The sequence below is a fragment of the Suncus etruscus genome, chromosome 1 (genome assembly GCF_024139225.1).
Source record: "Suncus etruscus isolate mSunEtr1 chromosome 1, mSunEtr1.pri.cur, whole genome shotgun sequence".
Taxonomy (NCBI): domain Eukaryota; kingdom Metazoa; phylum Chordata; class Mammalia; order Eulipotyphla; family Soricidae; genus Suncus; species Suncus etruscus.
The window spans coordinates 191,842,764-191,863,524 of record NC_064848.1 but is presented as its reverse complement, the minus strand read 5'-3'; the positions used below and the strand labels follow the sequence as shown (position 1 = coordinate 191,863,524).

General features: G+C 44.8%; 1 protein-coding gene and 1 non-coding gene across 2 annotated transcripts; both read left to right on the top strand.

The window, feature by feature from the left end:
- Positions 1 to 1,293: 1,293 nt before the first annotated feature.
- On the top strand, positions 1,294 to 15,481 carry CCDC43 (coiled-coil domain containing 43). Its single transcript, XM_049781882.1, has 5 exons — positions 1,294 to 1,530; positions 4,638 to 4,725; positions 9,514 to 9,649; positions 10,691 to 10,749; positions 14,702 to 15,481. Exons 1-5 carry the CDS (start codon positions 1,312 to 1,314, stop codon positions 14,887 to 14,889), a joined length of 690 nt encoding a protein of 229 aa, XP_049637839.1. The 5' UTR covers positions 1,294 to 1,311; the 3' UTR covers positions 14,890 to 15,481.
- Positions 5,300 to 5,431, top strand: LOC126030737 (small nucleolar RNA SNORA9). Its single transcript, XR_007503175.1, has one exon. It is a non-coding gene; the product is annotated as a small nucleolar RNA SNORA9 (small nucleolar RNA).
- Positions 15,482 to 20,761: the final 5,280 nt, after the last annotated feature.

The following is a 20,761-nucleotide window of genomic DNA, read 5'->3' as shown; positions in this document are numbered from 1 at the left end:
CCACTAGGAAGTCTTTCTGGATTCCTTTATTTCCACAACTTCCAGCCTAGTTCCAGCAGACTGTGGAAATCTTACCATCTCAACGCATCAAACTGCAGTTTCCATGCCCTAAAGGTCCACCAAGACCACTGACTTTGTTCCTGATCAGACACGCCTGACTTTGGGGGGACTGGAGCACAGACGTGGGGTGACTGCCATCGCTGTAGGTTCAGAGCCCAAACAGCAAAGGTCAGCGGCCTTATTCCCTGGCCGATGGCAGCAGCAGTCTGGGACCTGAGCCCACCTGGGTACTGAGTAACTCAGTTCAGTCCAAAGCGGCTGATGTATATAATCCCCCAGGCGCTAGTGAGTCCTCACATTCTTTCCTTGGAATAGGCTCTCTGTAGCTAGGGAACCCATCATGGTTTCCATCTTTGATCTATGCACAATAAAGGCTGTGCAAGAGATGAAAAGTCAGGAGGAGATTCGAACCGGTGCTAGCTCAGTGCTTGAGGAGGTCAAGAACGCTGTTAGAAACCTGCCTAACCGAGGGTGGATGCAAGCCAGGAAGCAGGCCACAACAGCCTCCCCCGACTCACCACCCCGTGTGAAGTCCGGGTGGGCCTGAACAGAGAGGGTGCATGGGACCTCGAGGAGTCTTTTCTGGAAGCTGGGTTTTGGGCATGGTGGTGAAGGGAAAAATCTGGTAAAGAGGGCCCGGAGAGATAGCACAGCAGCGTTTGCCTTGCAAGCAGCCGATCCAGGACCAACGGTGGTTGGTTCGAATCCCGGTGTCCCATATGGTCCCCGTGCCTGCCAGGAGCTATTTCTGAGCAGACAGCCAGGAGTGACCCCTGAGCATCGCCGGGTGTGGCCCAAAAACCAAAAAAAAAAAAAAAAAAGTGGTAAAGAGTCAAGAATGGGGGCTGGAGAGATAGTATGGAGGTAGGGCGTTTGCTTTGCATGCAGAAGGACGGTGGTTCGAATCCCGTAAGGTCAACTATATGGTCCCCAGAGCCTGCCAGGAGCCATTTCTGAGCACAGAGCCAGGAGTAACCCCTGAGCGCTGCGGGGTGTATCCCAAAACAAAACAAAACAAAAGAGTCCAGAGTGACCGCAGGCAGGAATGCAGGAGCCCAGCCAGGAAAGCTGTGCCGCAGTAGACAGTCAGGTGCTACAGAGGAAGTCCAAGGAGGAAAAAAAAAAAAAAAACGCGCCGCGCTCCAACGCGCCTGCGCGCCCTCTCCGCGCACCTGCGCACTGTTGGCCGCTGCACCGCCCGTCAGGCACCGCCGCGGACACCTGCGGGGCCGGTAGGACCCCGAGCCCAAGATGGCGGCGCCCAGCGGAGCCACCGCTGCCGCCGCCGCTGTCGCCGGGGACTGTGATGGTGACGGCGGGGGCAGCAACTTTGGAGCGTGGCTGGACGGACGGCTGGAGACGCTGGGAGTTGACCGAGCCGTTTACGGCGCCTACATCTTGGGTGTCTTGCAGGAGGAGGAGGAGGAGGAGAAGCTGGACGCACTGCAGGGCATCCTCTCCGCTTTCCTGGTAAGAAGCCGGGCACGGTGCATCAGTCCCAGGCGCGCCCGGTGTGCTGGGAGGGGTGTTGGTCTCATCTGGGAGAGGGGCCTTCTCCCCTCCTCTCCCTCAATACTAACTAGGCCTCTGGGCAAGGAAGGGGTCGTTCCAAATACAGGTTTGGGGACCCAAAAGGTGAGAGGGGGCGAGAGAGAAGACTCTCCTTTCTTCCTGGGATCAAATTCCTATGGGTGAGTTGAGTGGGTACCCCTCTAGAGGTCCCCGATGTAAGTATTACCTTAGATTCCAAACGACAGACTTCCTTTCTGTGTGTTCCGTTGAGCTTAGAAGCTTGGATGGATTTTCGGGCATGACTGATCCCGGCCACACCTGCATGAATGTTCAGAAAGGTGCCCAGGAGTCTAGGTAGGCCCAGGTTTGTCGTCCTGCAGTCTTCAGCTACAGGATGGTTGGTGGATGGATGTTTCTTTTTTGGGTGGGGAGGGAGTATTGGGGAAATGAGGAAGTGTAAGGGAATTAGAGATAAACTTAGTGTGTCGTTCCCGAGACACATTTAAAAATGGATAGCTGTGGACATAAACTGTGTCTGAACAAACCAGTCTCCACAATGTCCACCTTTTTCATCCGATCATTTTCGCCTCCATTTTCGTTTTGTTTCAGGTGGAAGGAAGCACAATGATCAGTGATGGGGCACAGGCTGAGAAAGTAGCTCATCTAGGCCGCTCCTTTTAATCCCAGGAGCCTGCTCCGATGTAAACGCCCTGTCAGTGGGAAAGCTTTCAGAACCACTAGTGATGCAGTTCCTAAGCACTTTGTAGAGGGAAAAAGGCAAGCAATTTTATTTAATTGGGGAGGCGGGGCCACACCTGGCTCTGCTCTGTGCTTAAGTCTTGCTGTGTACTCAGAATAGAGCCTATGTTAGCTGAGTACAAGGCAAAGAATCTTATCCTCTGTACTATTTCTCTGAATCCATAAATTGTTTTTGTTTTTTTGGGCCACTTGTAGCCTAGTGCTCAGTGGTCTATATGCAGTGCGGGGATTTGAACCAGTTTTGTGACTACAGCTGCCTTTTAGGTCAGTGCCTTAATCTTTGTATTATTTCTTGGGCCCCAACAATTTAATATTTTAAAATAACTTCTTCATATAAGCACCATGGTTACAGAAGTGTTCATAATTGGGTTTCAGTCATAGAATGTTCACCACCCTTCACTAGTGTGATTTTCTTGCTACCAATGTTCCCCATTTCCCTCTTCCTCCCCAATCCCTTGCCTGTCTCTGGGATAGGCATTCTGCCTCTCTCACTATCATTTTCATGGTAGTTGTCATTGTGGTTAGTGCTCTGACTGCACTCATTGCTCTTTGTGGCAAGCTTCATAATCATGGGCTGGTTCTCCCAGCACTCATTTCTATTGTCTCTGGATATTATTATCAAACTGTCTTTTTTTTTTATATCCCACAGATGAGTGAGACTATTTTATGTCTATCTCTCCCTCAGGTTCATTTCACTGAACATAATAGTCTCCTTGTTCATTCATGTATAGGCAGATTTCATGACTTCCCCCCCCCTAACTGCTGCATAGTATTCTATTGTGTAAATATACCACAATTTCATCTGTTGTTGGGCACCTGAGTTGTTTCCAGATTCTGGCTATTGTAAATAGTGTAAATGTTTATTATAAATAAACATAGGGGTGCAGAGGGCTTTTTTCTTTTTTGGTTTTTGGGCCACACCCCCAAAACTGAGGGGGTTACTCCTGGCTATGCGCTCAGAAATCGCTCCTGGCTTGGGGGACCATATGGGACCCCGGGGGGCCAAACTGCAGTTCGTTCTAGGCAGATGCCTTACCACTTGTACTCTGGCCCCCAGAGGGCATTTTTGTATTGTGTTTTTTGTATTCCTAGAGTATATCCCTAGGAGTGGTATGGCCCCAGCAATTTAGTATTTACCAACGTTGGGAAATGCCTGAAGATTCCATGAAAAGAAGTTGAGGGAGCTAGAGCAATAGTACAGCACGTAGGATTCTTGTCTTGCATACAGCCGACCCAGGTTCTATCCTCAGCATTCCATGTGGTCCCCTGAGCACTGCCAGGGATAATTCCTGAGTGCAGAACAAGGAGAGTAATCTCTGAGCATCATTGGGTGGGTGACCCCAAAACTAAAATATGGAAAAGGTGAAATATCTTGGTACTAACTTGTAGACCATCCTTTTCTTAACTTTCTTCTTTCTGTCAGTATTGAAACTGCTGCTATAAAGGTTGTTCTACACATGCCTGGCTACTCATGTTTCATTGTGGCATTTTGCAGGAGTCACACATTGGGTTTCTGAGCTCACACTCTTGGCTGCAGTGCTCACTGAGGGTGGTGTGTGAGATGGAAGGATGTCTGAATGGTGACCATCTACTCACTTATCTCTCCTGTTTTTGTTTTTGTACCACAACCGATAATGCTCAGGGCTCATTCCTGGTTCTTCCCTCAGGGATCACTCCTGGTGGTGCTCAGGGGATTATGTCTTGATGGGAATCAAACCTGTGCTATCCTGTACTATTGCTCCAACCCCTACTTATTTATCTCTTTTGGTTCAGCAAGCTCAGATGTGGTCCAGCATAAAAGTTGATAACCGAGTTGAGTATATTGGACCAGGGATAATTTCAAAGGAAACTTAGGACTACAAAACTTGAGAAAGATTGCCCTGAAGATGGTGGGAATCCATTTTTCCTGGAGCTTGGCAGGCTAGAATAGGTCTCTTGACCTCACTAGTATGGATTCTGGTTCCCAGACACAGCAATACTTTCCTGTTCAGAGCCTCAGAGAGAAACATAATCCAGTGGTGGTTCCCAAGCTTTCCATGTGATGACATTTTTTGTTTTGTCTTTGGACCTGGCGATGCTCAGGGGTTACTCCTGGCTTTGCATTCAGGAATCACTCCTATTGGTACTCAGGGGAGCAAATGGGATGTTGTGGATTGAACCTAGTGGGACCACATACAAGGCAAGTGCCCTCCCAGGTGTACCATCACTCCAGCCCATCTTTCATGTGATTTCTTCTTAGTAGCAGGGAAAGCTTTGTCTAGGCTGAGACTTTTCAGAGGAGTTTATTACTTTATTTTTCCTCTCAGGAAGAAGATTCTCTCCTGAATGTCTGCAAGGAGATTGTGGAACGATGGTCCGAAACTCAGAATGTTGTCATTGCCGTGAAGAAAGAAGGTAGGATTGAAGTTGTGATTTCTAGTTAAGGGGAGAGTTCGTAGTTTTCTCTTATGGAGAAACATCTTTCCTCAGATAGCATATACTGGCAAACATCCAGTATTTATTTTGTTGTTGATTTTGTTTTGGACCATAGTTGGATGTGTTCTGGGCTTACTTCTGGCTCTGTACTCAGGAATCACTCTCTGGGGTGCCAGGGAACCAGCCCAGGTTGGCCACATGTAAGGCAAGCGCCTTACTCGCTGTACTATCTCCTTGGCTTCTTTTTTCTTTTCTTTCACTTCTCCATCTCTCCCTAATTTTGGTTGGCTACTCTTAATCTTCATTACATATTTTGTTACCCAAAGACTCACAATGCAAGGAAAGTACCTCTGACCTATGTTCCCGGTTCTTTACGCTGGTTTTGTTTTTATCTTTCTCATTCTTTTTCTATTACCCTTTGAATATTTTCTGGAAGACATAAGTTCAATTATAGTTACCATCTCCCATCCTTTTATATTCTCATTGCATAGCACATTATGATTGGTTTTTTGCTTGTTCCCTTCAATGCTTCACCCTTTGAAATGGAAGGGAGCTGCAAGCCTCCAGCGTGCTTGGGTCTGCAGTGACCCTGTGCATTCCTACAGTGCTTGCAAGAACATTATGAAATGGTTTGAGGCCTTGCCCTCCTTTATCCAGAGCAAGGTTATAGAAATTTCAGACAATGGAAAAAAAAGTAAATAAAATGAAAGGGAGAGGGCGAGAGTGAGTCTAATGGTCTAATGGACAGGATGCTTCCCTTCCATGTAGCCTAAGCCTGGTTTGATCCTTGGCATCCCATAGGGTCCCCAAAGCTCTGCCAGGAATGATTCTCTAGCACAAAGCCAGGAGTAACCTGAGTATTGCTGAGTGTGGCCCAAAGACAAAAAACTAAAATGAAAGGGAGGGTTGGAGAACTGACTCACAGCACAGTGTATGATACCCCAGGCACTGCCAAGAGCAGCTCCCTAGAGCTGAGAGTAATCCTTAAGCACTATTAGGTGTGATTCCAAAACAAAAAAGAATGAAATGTTGGGCCAGAGAGATAGCATGGAAGTAGGCTGTTTGCCTTGCATACAGAAGGATGGTGGTTCAAATCCTGGCATCCCATGTGGTCCCCCGAGCTGGCCAGGAATGATTTCTGAGCCAGGAGGAACCCCCTGAGCGCTGCCGGGTGTGACACAAAAATAAATAAATAAATAAATAAATAAAATGAAAGAAAAATGGCTAAATAGTCATCATTAGAGTGACACATTAGTTGTGGAAACCTCAAATCATAAAAGCCAAACATAGAATCCAAATTCAGCTCTATTGGCTCTCAACCTTGACTATATTAGAATCACTTGCTGTGCTTTTAAAAATGCCAGTGTCTGGGCCAGATACACAGTCTCGCTGGAACTCAGGCATCATATATTGTGTTTGTGTTCTGGGTCCGCACCCAGTTGCACTTGGTCTTCTCCGGGCTTTGTGTTTGGAATTTCTCCTGGTGGTACTTGAGAGGGAAGCATGTGGTGCTGGGGACTGAACCCAGACTTCCTGCATGCAAAGCACATGCCCCAGTGTATCGAGCCATCTTATCTTTCTTTTTTTTTTTTTTTTTTTTTTTGGTTTTTGGGCCACACCCGTTTGACGATCAGGGGTTACTCCTGGCTATGTGCTCAGAAATCGCCCCTGGCTTGGGGGGGACCATATGGGACGCGGGGGGGGGGGGGGGGGGGGGGGGGGGATCGAACCGCGGTTACAAGGCAGACACCTTATCTCCAGCGCCACCTTCCTGGCCCCATCTTATCTTTCTGGTCCAGACATTGTATCTTTTTCTTCCTTATTTCCACCCACCCCACCCCACCCCACCCTACCCCGTGGTGGTAAGGATCAAACTCAGGTCCTTACACACTCAAGGCAACTATTCTACTACTGAACTACATTTCTGTAATTCTTTTTTTTTTTTTAACTGTATTTTATTTTATTTTATTTATTTTATTTTATTTTTATTTTTATTTTATTTTATTTTTTTTGGTTTTTGGGTCACACCCGGCGGTGCTCAGGGGTTACTCCTGGCTGTCTGCTCAGAAATAGCTCCTGGCAGGCACGGGGGACCATATGGGACACCGGGATTCGAACCAACCACTTTTGGTCCTGGATCGGCTGCTTGCAAGGCAAACACCGCTGTGCTATCTCTCCGGGCCCTATTTTTTATTTTAATCAAAGTGGAATACAAATCTTTCACAGTAATATTTTAGGTACATAGTGATATTAAATCAGGGGCGTTCCCATTACCATTTCTGTAATTCTATGCCATTTTATTGGTTTTGTTTGTTTGCTTGTTTTTGGTCTTTGGGCCATATGCAGTGCTGTTCAGGAGTTACTCCTGGCTCTAAGTTCAGGAATCATTTCTGGCGGTGCTCAGGGGGACCATATGGGATGTCAGCAGTTGTACCCAAAACAGCCACGTACAAGGCAAGTGCCCCACCTGTTGTGCTCTCACTTGGTCCCCACTGTATTGCTTTTTCGACTCCCTAGCGGGTGTGTGTGTTTGTGTTGTTATGTTGGTGGTCCCCACTGTATTGTTGTTTTTAACTCCCTAGCGGGTGTGTGTGTGAGAGAGAGAGAGAGAAAGAGAGAGATAGAGACAAACAGAATTGGGGCTATACTTGGCAGTTCAGGGATTAAACCCAGGTCCTCACTTATACAAGGCCTATGCTTCATTCTATACACCATATTCTGAACCCTATCACTCAGGTGTGTGCAGCTGGGCATGAAAAACCACCTAACACCATTACCACCTTTCTCTGAGAATAGCTCTAAGCCGTGGCTTGATTTTTTTTATTTGGCAAGGGGAATACTAGGTGGTTGTTAGGGGTCACTTCCAGTTTAATGATGGTGGTGTTCGGGGGTTGCTCCTGGTGGTCCTGGGGTCCATGTGCTGCTGGGATCAGGCTCTGGGCCCCCACATGCAAGGTATGCACTCCAGCACTTTGAGCCATCTTCTTTTTTTTTTTTTTTTTTGGTTTTTGGGCCACACCCGGTAACGCTCAGGGGTTACTCCTGGCTATGTGCTCAGAAGTTGCTCCTGGCTTGGGGGACCATATGGGACACCGGGGGATCGAACCGAGGTCCGTCCAAGGCTAGCGCAGGCAAGGCAGGCACCTTACCTTTAGCGCCACCGCCCGGCCTCTTGAGCCATCTTCTTGATCCTCATTGGCTTTACTTAATTTATTTTGGGGACTGGGCACACTTAGATGTGCTCAGGAGTTACTCCTAACTCTGTACTCAGGAATTACTCCTGGTGGGACCAGGGGAACTATATGTGAGTCAGGGGATTGAACCTGGGTTGGCCATGTGCAAGGCCAACACCCTATCCACTATACTACTTTCTGGACCCTAATTGACTTTATTTGAAAGTCATCTTGGCACAATGGGGAGGACACCAGTATACCTGATTCTAAAATCCTCCTTTGATGGAAGGGGAGAAAGTTGCTCTGTTTGGACACACCCTCTAGTTGCTCTGTTTGGACACACCCTCTGCTTCATTGCTTCTTCAGTGTTTTCCCTCCCTCCCTCCCTCCTCCCTCCCTCCCTCCCTCCCTCCCTCCCTCCCTCCCTTCCTTCCTTCCTTCCTTCCTTCCTTCCTTCCTTCCTTCCTTCCTTCCTTCCTTCCTTCCTTCCTTCCTTCCTTCCTTCCTTCCTTCCTTCCCTCCCTCCCTCCCTCCCCCCTCTTTCTTTCTTTCTTTCTTTCTTTCTTTCTTTCTTTCTTTCTTTCTTTCTTTCTTTCTTTCTTTCTTTCTTTCTTTCTTTCTTTCTTTCTTTCTTTCTTTCTTTCTTTCTTTCTTTCTTTCTTTCTTTCTTGCTTGCTTGCTTGCTTGCTTGCTTGCTTTTTTTTTTTGGTGGTTTTTGGGTCACACCCGGCAGTTCTCAGGGGAAACTCCTGGCTCCATGCTCAGAAATTGCTCCTGGCAGGCACGGGGGACCATATGGGACGCCGGGATTTGAACTGATGACCTTCTGCATGAAAGGCAAACGCCTTACCTCCATGCTATCTCTCCGGCCCCTCTTTTTTTTTTTTTTTTTTGGTTTGTGGGTCACACCTGGCAGCGCTCAGGGGTTTCTCCTGGCTCTATGCTCAGAAATCGCTCTTGGCAGGTTCAGGGGACCATATGGGATGCTGGGATTTGAACCACTGTCCTTCTGCATGCGAGGCAAACACCTTACCTCCATGCCATCTCTTCACCCCTTCTTCAGTGTTTTTCAATCTTTATTGTTTCAAGAAGCAGAACAAAACCTCAGTGTGGAAATCAAGTGAAAGCAGGGCTGCTCTGATGGAAGATTGATTCAGAATTGTGTGTTGTTGCCTCAGCTCCAAAACTAGGACCTGGAGAGATGTGGGTCTGGAAGCAAACGGTGATGCAGGAAATAATCCACACAGTGAAAGTGTGCAAGAACAGGTTCAGGAATTCCAACACTCAACCCAGGAATCCCATCACACAAGTCTTCTGTTTCTAAGAAGGAAAGCAGCTTAGTGAAGAAAGATTGAAGAATGAGCTCCTGCCTTCCTGAAAGCTGGGCTTTTATTAGCAAGAACAGACCACACCCTAGGGTGGAGAAGGAATACTAAGTAGGAAGGGACTCAGTAATACAATCACCAGATTGCACCCTAGGGTGGAGTATGAATACTGAGTAGGGTAGGTAATCCAACAAAGCTGTCCAACTTGCTCTCCCTTGTGCCTGACTCTGTCATCCTTCCCTCCTTTCCATCCCTTCCTCCCTCCTCAGATGAAGTCCAAGCCATCGCTACTCTCATTGAGAAGCAGGCACAGATCGTGGTGAAGCCTAGGACAGTGTCGGAGGAACAGAAGCAGAGGAAAGCTGCGCTGCTGGCCCAGTATGCTGATGTGACAGACGAAGAGGAATATCCTTTATGGAATCTTGGCTCTGGTTCCCCAAGGTTCAAGCCAGAAACTTTTGCTGCTTCATGGTGAGAAGGGGCCGGGTGCCCTCCCCTTTGCTACAGCCCAGCACTCAGCTGTGATTTCTGGTACTTCAGAGGTCGGAGCTTTGACTGCTGACTGAGCGTTGCAAAACAGACCAGAATGTTCTTGAAAACTTCGTGTAAAACAAGTTTCTTGACGATGAGCCCTTTCTGTTCTGTTTTCAGAATCCAAGATATGGCTTGCTCTTTAAGCCCAGTTGCTCCCTCGAACATGTACCTCCCTAGCTTGTCTACATGCTTCTTTGCTTGCCTTTTCACTCTGGCACATCTTTCATCTCCTTTCTCTCCCCTTGCATTTTTCTAAGTAAGTTTCACTAAAAAAATGATCTTGCGTCAGGGGCTGGAGCAATAGCACACAGCAGGTGGAGTGTTTACCTTGCATGTGGTCAACCTGCGTTTGATCCCCAACATCCAGAGCCTTACCAGAAATGATTCCTGAGCACAGAGCCAGGAGTAAGTCGTGAATGCCGATGGCTATGACCCCAAAACACTTGCTTCCCAAATAAAAGTAAGCTATGAGTGGGAGTCTGGGGGGCCTCAGGACCCTATTTGGTGCTGGGGAATGGATCCCAGAGTGGCTTTATGTATCACAGTTGCTCTACCTACTGTACTAACTCTTCAGTGGAAGTGTGCATTTCTGACATGCTCAGAGGGAGCGCTGGTGTTTACACTCAGTGAACCCCCATTTGAGAGGTTTTCTTGTCCTCCCTGGATTTCAGGTAATGCAGCTGTTCACTGGGACCAATGAATGTTTTTCTCTAGTCTCCAGGAGCTAAGATTTAGCCAAGCTGTGGCATCTTCCCCAGTTGGCTTCTGATGCTAACTGTCCCTGTCTGCCACCACACACCTGCCAGTGGCCTTCCTCTCTGCATGTGTTCTCTGCCTGTCACTCCCTGACTATTTTCTGATCATTAGGATATGCTGAGGTTTGTCTCTTTGTTTTTCCTTAATATCACTCACCGAAGCAGATGAGAAGGAAGACTCAGGTGCCACCACAATGAACATTGGTTCGGACAAATGTATCCTTCTTTGTGCCTAGCCCCATCTATTTGTCCATGGAATCCTCTGGGGGAACAGATTTTCCATGGCTGTCATTGCTGGTGACCTTCCTTTCTTTAGAAGCTAATCAGGTCAGCACTGTGAGCTTTGTTCCTAGGGTAGGACAGAGGAGACAATTCAGTAAGAATTTTCCCCTCTGGGGCCGGAGAGATAGCATGGAGGTAAAGCATTTGCTTTGCATGCAGAAGGTCGGTGGTTCAAATCCTGGCATCTCATATGGTCCCCTGAGCCTGCCAGGAGCGATTTCTGAGCGTAGAGCCTGGAATAACCCCTGAGCGCTGTCGGGTGTGACCCCCCCCAAAAAAACACCAAAAAAAAGAATTTTTCCCCCTGAAGAAGACATTTTAGTTTTTATGTGGGACACATAAATGTTATCCCTATCACAAGAGGGTCCCTCGTAGTGGTTCTTGGGGGAAACTATAAAAAAGGCAAGCACCTTACCTGCTGTATAAAATAAAAATATCCACGAGTGGTGAGACTTCCCCAGACACTGTGTTTTTAACCCCTTAGGCAGACGGGTCTGAAGAAGCAGGCTAGTGGCAGAGAAATAATACCAAGCTGTCAGAAAAGATATTCATCGGAGTTAGCCTGCTTTTTGCCTCATGGCCTCTCTGCCATGTGCTCTTTCTGCGCCCCTTCCAAAGCCAAAACTGCTCTCTCTTCTCCAGACAGGGTGGAGGAAGGTCCTGTAATCAAGAGCGGCTTTTATTTATTTATTTATTTTGGTTTTTTTTTGGCCACACCGGTGATGCTCAGGGGTTACTACTGGCTGTACACTCAGAAATCACTCCTGGCTCGGGGGACCATATGGGACGCCGGGGGATCGAACTGTGGTCCATCCTACACTAGTGCTGGCAAGGCAGATGCCTTACCACTCCATGCCCCTCAGGTGGGCTTTTACATATCAAAAGAAGAGAATAAAAATAATAGAATAGTGTTTAATTGAAATAATAAACAATAGTTCCTTTTTTATTTTTTTTATTTTTTATTTTATTATTTTTAAATTTTTTAAAACAATAATTCCTTAAAGAAAAAAAAAAGGAAGAGAAAAGGCAGCTGGAGGAACACCTTTGTTTAGGGTTGTAGCTATTTCACCTTACACTGCTGGACTTTCCAGCCCAATAAGACTAAAGCGGTTAGCTTGGAGAAAGGGTTTCTAAATGAAAAGAAGTTGTACTTATATATTGCTCTGGATTTTGCAGCACTGTGGAAGGAATTTGTCCTCAAAGACTGTATAATAGGAAAAAGCACAAACCCAAACACTTGTATCTGAAAATCAGAAAGTACTGAAATGTGCTGAGTAATATCCGGTACTAACAGAATCATTTACGAGAATCTTCTTAGAAAAGGTCGATTTTGAAGTGTACCCTTTTCATTTTGTTTTGTTTTTGTTTTATTTTGGTTTTTGGGTCACACCCGGCAGTGCTCAGGGGTTACTCCTGGCTGTTTGCTCAGAAATAGCTCCTGGCAGGCTCGGGGGACCATATGGGACACTGGGATTCGAACCAACCACCTTTGGTCCTGGATCAGCTGCTTGCAAGGCAAATGCCGCTGTGCTATCTCTCTGGGCCTTGTTTTGTTTTTGTTTGTGGGCAAGCCCTGTGCTGCTCTCATCTTAGTGCTTGGGATTCGGTTGTCGAGGTGCTTGGGGACTCACAGTGTACCAGGGATTGAACCCAGACTTCTTGCATGCAAAGCTTGTGCTTTAGCCTTTTGAGAGTTCTTCAGTGTGGGTTTCTGCAGGCAGGGAGAACTCTGATGAGTTAGCATAGAAAGGAAAGGAAAGGAATTACAGGCTGAGAGATAGCATAGGGTTTGAGGTGCTTGTCTTGCACACCATCGACACCAGTTAGATTCCTCGGTACCACATGTGGTCTCCCAAGCACTGCCAGGAGTGAGTGACCTCTGAACACAGAGCTAAAAGTAAGCTCAGAACACTGCCAGGTATTCCCCCCCCCAAAAAAAAAAACCCAAAACAACCAGAAATGACATATATGTTTCAGGTTGAGATTTGAGCAATCCCTAGAATAAGGAAAGTACACTATGTTTTAGGAAAACTGGTAATAGTAAGGTTAAACAGCTTAATTTATGTTTTCCCTAAGAATTTTAATAATGTTAAGTACATAAAAAACTTCCCAGCTACATGACCACTTAATCACTAAAACTAGCTTAGATGTTGCAACAGTATTCTGCCATCAAGCGACATAAGTACCAAGTGATAATGGTGTATGAAGTCTCTCTCTCTCTTTTTTTTTTTTTTTGGTTTTTAGGTCACACCCAGCGGTGCTCAGGGGTTAGCCCTGGCTCTGCGCTCAGACATCGCTCCTGGCAGGCACGGGGGACCATATGGAATGCTGGAATTTGAACCACCATCTGTTCGAATCAGCTGTGTACAATGCAAATGCCCTACCGCTGTGCTATCTTTCTGGCCCCATGAAGTCTCTTTTTATTGTTAGTTTTTGAGCCATACCCACTGGCACTTGAGTTACTCCTGGCTCTGCACTCAGAATTACTCCTAGCAGTATTGGGGGACCACATGGGATGCTGGGGATCAAACCTGGGTTGACTACATGCAAGGCAAACACTTTCTCCACTGTACTATTGCTTTAGCCCCATCATTTTGCTTGCTCAGGGCTTACTCCTATCCACTTTATCGCTTTGGCCCTGGAAAAAAAATTTTTTTTTGGGTCACACCCAAAAACTCAGGGGTTCCTCCTGGCTTTGCACTCAGGAATCACTTTTGGCAGGCTCAGGGATCATATGGAATGCCAGGATTCGAACCACCATCTGTCCTGGATCAGTTACAAGCAAGGCAAATGCCCTACTGCTGTGCTATTTCTCTGGCCCCTGGAGTTTCTTTTCTTTTTTTGTTGTTTTGTTTTTGGGCCACACCTGGTGACACTCAGGCTATTCGCTCAGAAATTGCTCCTGGCTCGGGGGACCATACAGGACGCCGGTGGATTGAAACGCAGTCCATCCTAGGTTAGCCGCTTGTAAGGCAAAGGCCCTACCACTGTGCCATTTTTTATACCTTTTTTTTTTTCATATTGATGTCTGAAAGTTTTGTTCTGGGAGTTGATTTGAATTTTTATATTTATGTATTTTGGTTTCTGGATGATGTTCAGATGTGCTCAGGCTTACACCTGGCTCTACCTTCAGGAATCATTCCTGGCAGTGTTAGGGGACCATATGAGATGCCAGAGGTTGGACCTGGGTTGGACATGTACAAAGCATGTGTAACCTGCTATATAATCTCTTCAGACCCTGGGAGTTTTAAACTTTTTTATTTTTGAACCATACCCAGTGGTACTCAGTGGTACTCACTTACTGTCTCGGGACCATATCTTTTGCCGGGGATCGAACCCCATTTGGCTGTCTGAAAGCCTACCCACTGTACTATCTTTCTGGCCCAGTTTTAAACTTTGGAGCCAGTTTTAGGATTTTTCAGTAGACCAAGATGAACGTAAATATTTATTTATTTATTTATTTATTTATTTATTTTTGGTTTTGGGGGTCACACCTGGCAGCACTCAGAGGTTACTCCTGGCTCTGTGCTCAGAAATCACTCATGGCCAGCTCGGGGGACCATATGGGATGCCAGGATTCAAACCATCATCCATCCTGGATTGGCCACTTGCAAGGCAAACGCCCTACTGCTGTGCTATCTCTCCGGCCCCAAGGTTTTATTTATTTTTATGGGGGTCACTTCCAGGAGCACGGGGGATTGCTATGGATCTGACTAAGGGCTCAGCCATGTGGGACATGTGCTTTATTTTACCATTTGTGCTGTAATCCCAGGGCTAGATAGAAACGGATTCAGGATGCAGCACCTGGAGAGAAGGCAGAGAATAGGCAAAGTACGGTGGTTGGGATCGGCCTGTGTGACTGGACCAAGACCCTTAACTCACTGAGCTCTGTTCCGCAACACCAACGTGGAAGATGTCCTCAATGCCCGAAAGCTGGAGCGAGACTCACTTCGGGATGAGGCCCAAAGGAAGAAGGAACAGGACAAGTTGCAGAGGGAGAAGGACAAACTAGCCAAGCAGGAGCGCAAGGAAAAGGAAAAGAAAAGGACACAAAGAGGAGAGCGAAAGCGATAATCAAGCGATAATCCTGCTCGGCTTTCTCCTGTCTCCCCCACGGACCTCATCCGAGAACTGATTGCGCACACATGTATTTTAAGAAATGCAAGGACATTGCAGAAGGGCATCCCAGGGCATATCCCCCCTTTTGTTTACATTGCCAAAAGGAAAATCACAAGCACTTCTAACGACGAAGTGTGCTGTGTCTCCGGTTTAGCTAATCAGATTCTAAGGGGGTGATCTCTGTACCAAAGATCTGGAATGGGAGCCGCTTTTATATTTCAGTAGCAATGTTATATGCTCCTGTTGACCACTAAAAAAAAAAAAAATCTTCCCTCACCTTGCATAGACAGTAGGAATATTCCAAACATGGACAGTACAGAAACTTTATCTTGAAATTTCAGCAGAAATGAGCACTTTCATGAGATGAAATTGGAAATGTAAAGTGCTTCTGGAACATTCATCCTGAAAAGTATAAATGATCGTGACTAGAGAGAAAGCTAATGGAAAGCTCTACCTGGATCTACATTGTATCCATGGCAACAAATGAATTGGGTATGGCAGGTTATCTGGTCTATTTGAGGTTTTCTTTTTCTTTTTTCTTTTTTTTAAACATTTTAGCCTGTAGAAGAAATATCTTTTAAAGTAGAGATTGTTACATGCTTTTCCTCTAAGCTGGGATTTTAAGAAGGAGGCATCCACATTAGGTGTGAGGATATCATTGTTAACTAGATTCTCATTTCTTCTAATCATGAATCTCCCAAGTACTGGAAGATATCTGAATCCTGATTTGCCCTAAAGCATAGACTTGGGTAATTCTATATAAGTTTAGAGAAACCAGAGGAACCATCATTTAAGAAAAAACACTGGAACTCTGCTAATATCACTTAAGAATGTACATAAGATGCTCAAGAAACTTGAATGAGTGCGTGGAAAAGCTGCTTGTAGAGTCAAAAATGGACAGGAGTTCTCCATTTCTACTTTGATCACAAGCCACATCTGTGTCTGCTCTAGACAGAATACTGGCAGGAAACCTGGAGAGCAATTTCTATGACATATTAAGTAGTCATGTGTCAGAGGTTAGCAAACTACTACTCTCAAAATGAAATTTGGCTGTCTTTTTTTGTATGTTGTAATGGTTTCTATATTTGTAAAGGGTTGTAAAAGAATAAGACATGTATGGCTTATAGAGCCTAAAGTATTTTTCTGGCTTCTTGGAGGAAAAGTTTGCCAACCTCTGTTTTAAACTATTAACTATGAAATTAACCAAAAATAATTTACCTTTGTGTAGAAGGTCTAAAGAAGCATGGTTAAAGAAAAGATGTGTCATCTCTAAACACTCCTATAACCATGGCATTGAAAAAAATTTTTTTAAAAGCTTCTTTTAAAAGAATAAATGTTATTTAAATCACTGTTTGTTGTATTCCAGTTCCTTCTAGCTAGCAAAGAAAATCTATGTGGTTAGTCATTTGGGAATATATTTTGGTTTGTGTTTTGCTTTCTGGGTCATACCTGGTGACACTCCGTTTACTCCTGGCTTGGGGGGACTATATGGGGCTCTGGGGGATTAAACCTCAGTCTGTCCTAAGTTAGCACCTGCAAGACAAACATCCTACCACTTGTGCCACCGCTCTGGCCCCAATTTTTGATTAGCCTTATGTGTTCTACTAGTAGAACCTCGATCTGAAATCCATAATTCATCTTCCTCCGGGTCTGGAGAGATAGCATGGAGGTGAGGTGTTTGTTTGCCTTGCATGCAGAAGGTTGGTGGTTTGAATCCAGGTATCCCAGATGGTCCCCTGAGCCTGCCAGGAGCGATTCCTGAGCACAGAGCCAGGAGTAACCCCTGAGTAGTGCTGCAGGGTGTGACCCAAAAACCAAAAAAAACAAACTCCATTTTTTTCTTCCAAGTTGGGCACTAGAAGGTGAGAAAGATTACTTTGTTGGCTTTGAATGACCAGATTCACTTTGAAGTCCTTAGAATTACTATTGGGATCCTTTATGTGGTGGTCACAATAGGTAATGGGTCACAGATAGCAAATGAAAAGAGCCTATTTTAATTTAGTCATCCTAATTTTGGACTTCATCTTACTTTCAACTTAATATATGGTCTCTGAAACAGACTGAGATGATATCCTATGGAACAAGCTTATTGTAATCTAACCATTGATTTTCTTTTGTTTGTTTTTGCCACACCTAGTGGTGCCCAGGCATTACTCCTGGCTCTGCACTGAGAAATCACTCCTGGCTTGGGAGACCATGTTGGATGCTGGGGAATTGAACCCGCATCTATCCTGGGTCAGCTGCGTGCAAGGCAAACACCCTACCATTGTGCCACCACTCTGGCCCCCTCATAGATTTTTTTAATTGAGGGAAATGAGATAGTAAGGGACAGCTTACAAAGTTAAGAATTGCCTACTAGGTGATGTATTAACATTTCAAAGAATCCTTGTGTTTGGTTTTGTTAGTAGACCGTTTCATTTTCTTTTGGAGCAGAAACACACCCCTTGGTGCTTAGGAATTACTTTCAGTTTTGTGCTTGGAGGTTATTTCTATCTGTGATTAGGATACCTGGAGGTGCTGGATATCAAACCAGAACTTACTTTCTGCATACACTCAGCCCTTTGAGCTGTCTCTAGCCTGCATTTCTGGCTACTGTAGAACGTAGAATACAGAATTTTTATTCTGGTACCGGGATTAGGTTAACTGCAGAGTGAAAATTCAGTCTTTTTGTTTTTGGTTTTTGGGTCACACCTGGCAATGCTTAGGGGTTAATCCTGGCAGGCTCGGGGGACGATATGGGATGCTGGTATTCGAACCATCATCCTGCATCTAAGGCAAACACCTTACCGCTGTGCTATCTCTCCGGCTCTGAAAATTCAATCTTTAAAAAAATTTTTTTTTCCTTTTGGGGCTATACTAGAAGTGAACAAGGTTTTACTCCTGGCTCTGTGCTCAGGGATCACTCCTGGCAGAACTCAGAGGTCTGTATATAGCACCAGGGAACAAACCTAGGCCAGCTGTGTAAAAGGCAACCACCCTTCATATTATTCTTTCGCTCAGAGCGCTCTGGCCCGACCTGTTGCCCTTTTTTTGCTTTCTGGATTTTGTGCTATACATATCTGAGCTCCTGAGGGCTCTGCACTCATGAATTAAACCTAACAGTGCTCAGGGGACCTTACACACGGGATAGAACCCATGTCAGACACATGCAAGTCAAGTGCCTACCTGCTTGACTCTCTAGCCCCTGTCCGTTGCATTTTAAAATAATAAAAGATGTGATGGCCACCAATGATGTACAGAATAAAATTGATAGGTACCTACTTTAAAAGACTGAAACATGGCCGGATCAATAGCACAGTGGCAGGGTGTTCGTTGCCTTGCTAGCAGCCAACCCAGGACGGACCCACGTTCCTTCCCAGCATCCCATATGGTCCCCCAAGCCTGCCAGAAGTGATTTCTGAATGCAGAGAGTAACCCAAGTGCTGCTGGGTGTGGCCCAAAAACCAGAAGGAGAAAACCAAATGAGATATTGATCCCAGTTTTACAAGGTATCATTCATTAAGCATCCAGGAAAACAGAGGGGAAGTGTGGCAGAACATGTTTAGTTGGGCAGTGGTTCAAAAAAAACTTTTGGTTTTTGGGCCACACCCGGCAGTGCTCAGGGGTTACTCCTGGCTGTCTGCTCAGAAATAGCTCCTGGCAGGCACGGGGGACCATATGGGACACCGGGATTCGAACCAACCCACCTTAGGTCCTGGATCGGCTGCTTGCAAGGCAAACGCCGCTGTGCCATCTTCTCCAGGCCCCCAAAAAAACAAAAACAAAACAAAACTTTTTAATCTTAGGTAAGATCTAAGAGTATTGGAATACCATTGAGTTTTCTGCCAACATTTTTACTTGCTTGTTACTAATGAAATGTATCAGTACTAGGGCCAGAGATAAGGCACTTGCCTTGCACATGGCCCACTCTACCTGGGCATTGCCAGGTGTGACCCAAAATAAAAATTAAGAGTAAATGACTTTCTGGGCCCGGAGAGATAGCACAGCGGCGTTTGCCTTGCAAGCAGCCGATCCAGGACCTAAGGTGGTTGGTTCGAATCCCGGTGTCCCATACGGTCCCCCGTGCCTGCCAGGAGCTATTTCTGAGCAGACAGCCAGTAGTAACCCCTGAGCACTGCCGGGTGTGGCCCAAAATCCAAAAAAAAAAAAAATAAAAAAGTGACTTTCTGGGTCCAGGGAGATAGCAGGGAAGTAAGGCGTTTGCCTTGAATGCAGAAGGTCGTTGGTTCGAGTCCTGGCATCCCAATATGGTCCCCTGAGTCTGCCAAGAGCGATTTCTGAGCATAGAGCCAGGAGTAACCCCTGAGAGCTGCTGAGTGTGACCCAAAAACCAAAAAAAAAAAGAATGACTTTCTTTAGGGGTATAAGAAGGAATTCCCTCCCCCCCCCAAAAAAAACCAGATTGGCCACACAAAGCAAAGGGCCTTACCCACTGTGCTACCTACTTCTCCAGCCCCCATGAATGACTAATATTAGAAATTAATAATAAAAAAGAAGCCAAATATTTTCAACAAAGTAATTTATTTTTCCTGTGGGACTAAATTCAGTACAATATTTGTTTCATAACATCCAACATGTCTTATGTCAAACTTAACCATTTTTAATGCAGTGACTGATAGGGTGATCTATTTTATTTGACAACCTTCAATGGAATTCATTTCGGTAGTTCTGAGGTATATCAGTGATCAAAATGTTTCTCCATACAGTTTCTCCTGCATTCTCAAATCAGTTTCTTCTGCACATCATCTAAAGAAAATTTATGTGGTGTGATTACACTCTTCTAATACCAGGATTTCTAAAACTAGGAAAACCACCAACAATTAAAGCATCAGTGTTTTCTAGACAAGGGTAGTTCAGTTAAATTTCATCAGTACATTATATTATAGTTCAACTCATGCTAGAAATGTTAAAACCCAAGATCTTCTGAGTCACATAATACCTACATTTCATATTAATGAATTACTTGTGTTCCATACAAAGATATTGAATGATGAAAAACAAACAAAAAAAATCAAGCTTTCTTTCAAGAGCTCTTTAAAAAAACACAAAAACGAAAAAAAAAAAAAGGCAAACTAATGAACTACAAAAAATATACACTAACCAATGACAAACTAAAGATTAACCCTAAAATAATATATTTTAGAACTTCGTGATACCCTCATAAAAGGCAGCAAACTAAGGGTATTAAAACAATATTCATTATTTTTGTTACTGTGCAGCAAGTCTAAAAGATCCAGAACAGGAAATGTTTTGATTCAATTTAAATGCTTTAAAATTTAAAATATTTAATAATCAAGAAGTATAAAATTTTAAGGAATATACACAAATGATTTGAATTGGTTTTATACTCAGTAACTTGCATGGTTTTTACACTAGAACTTCTACCACTAATTTAGGAGAATCAGATGCATTTCCCTCCGCATACTTAGGTACTAAAACTTCAAATTTATAATTCTGGTAGCTTTTTAATATTAAAATGTTACATGAATATTGGGTTTATCCTTCTTTTCCTTTGCTTCCTAGGTATTATCCAGTTTTTTAAGGAAGACACTTTATATCACAATCAAAACATCGTGGTTATAGACTGTAGCCATAATTGGGTTACAGTCACTTATATGCATTATTTGGGTACTTACTAAGGCAGACCTAAATTAAACTTATCCTCTAGAAGAATTTCAAATTTTGAGTTTACCTTCACTGAAGAGTGGGTTTAAGCAATAGTTTAGTTAAGAAGTTTAAACAAGTTATCTTTGACTACCTGGAACTTCCTAGAGTAGTCAGCTTTACCTCTGAGTCATTTTAAACTACATCTGATTCATTCCAAATA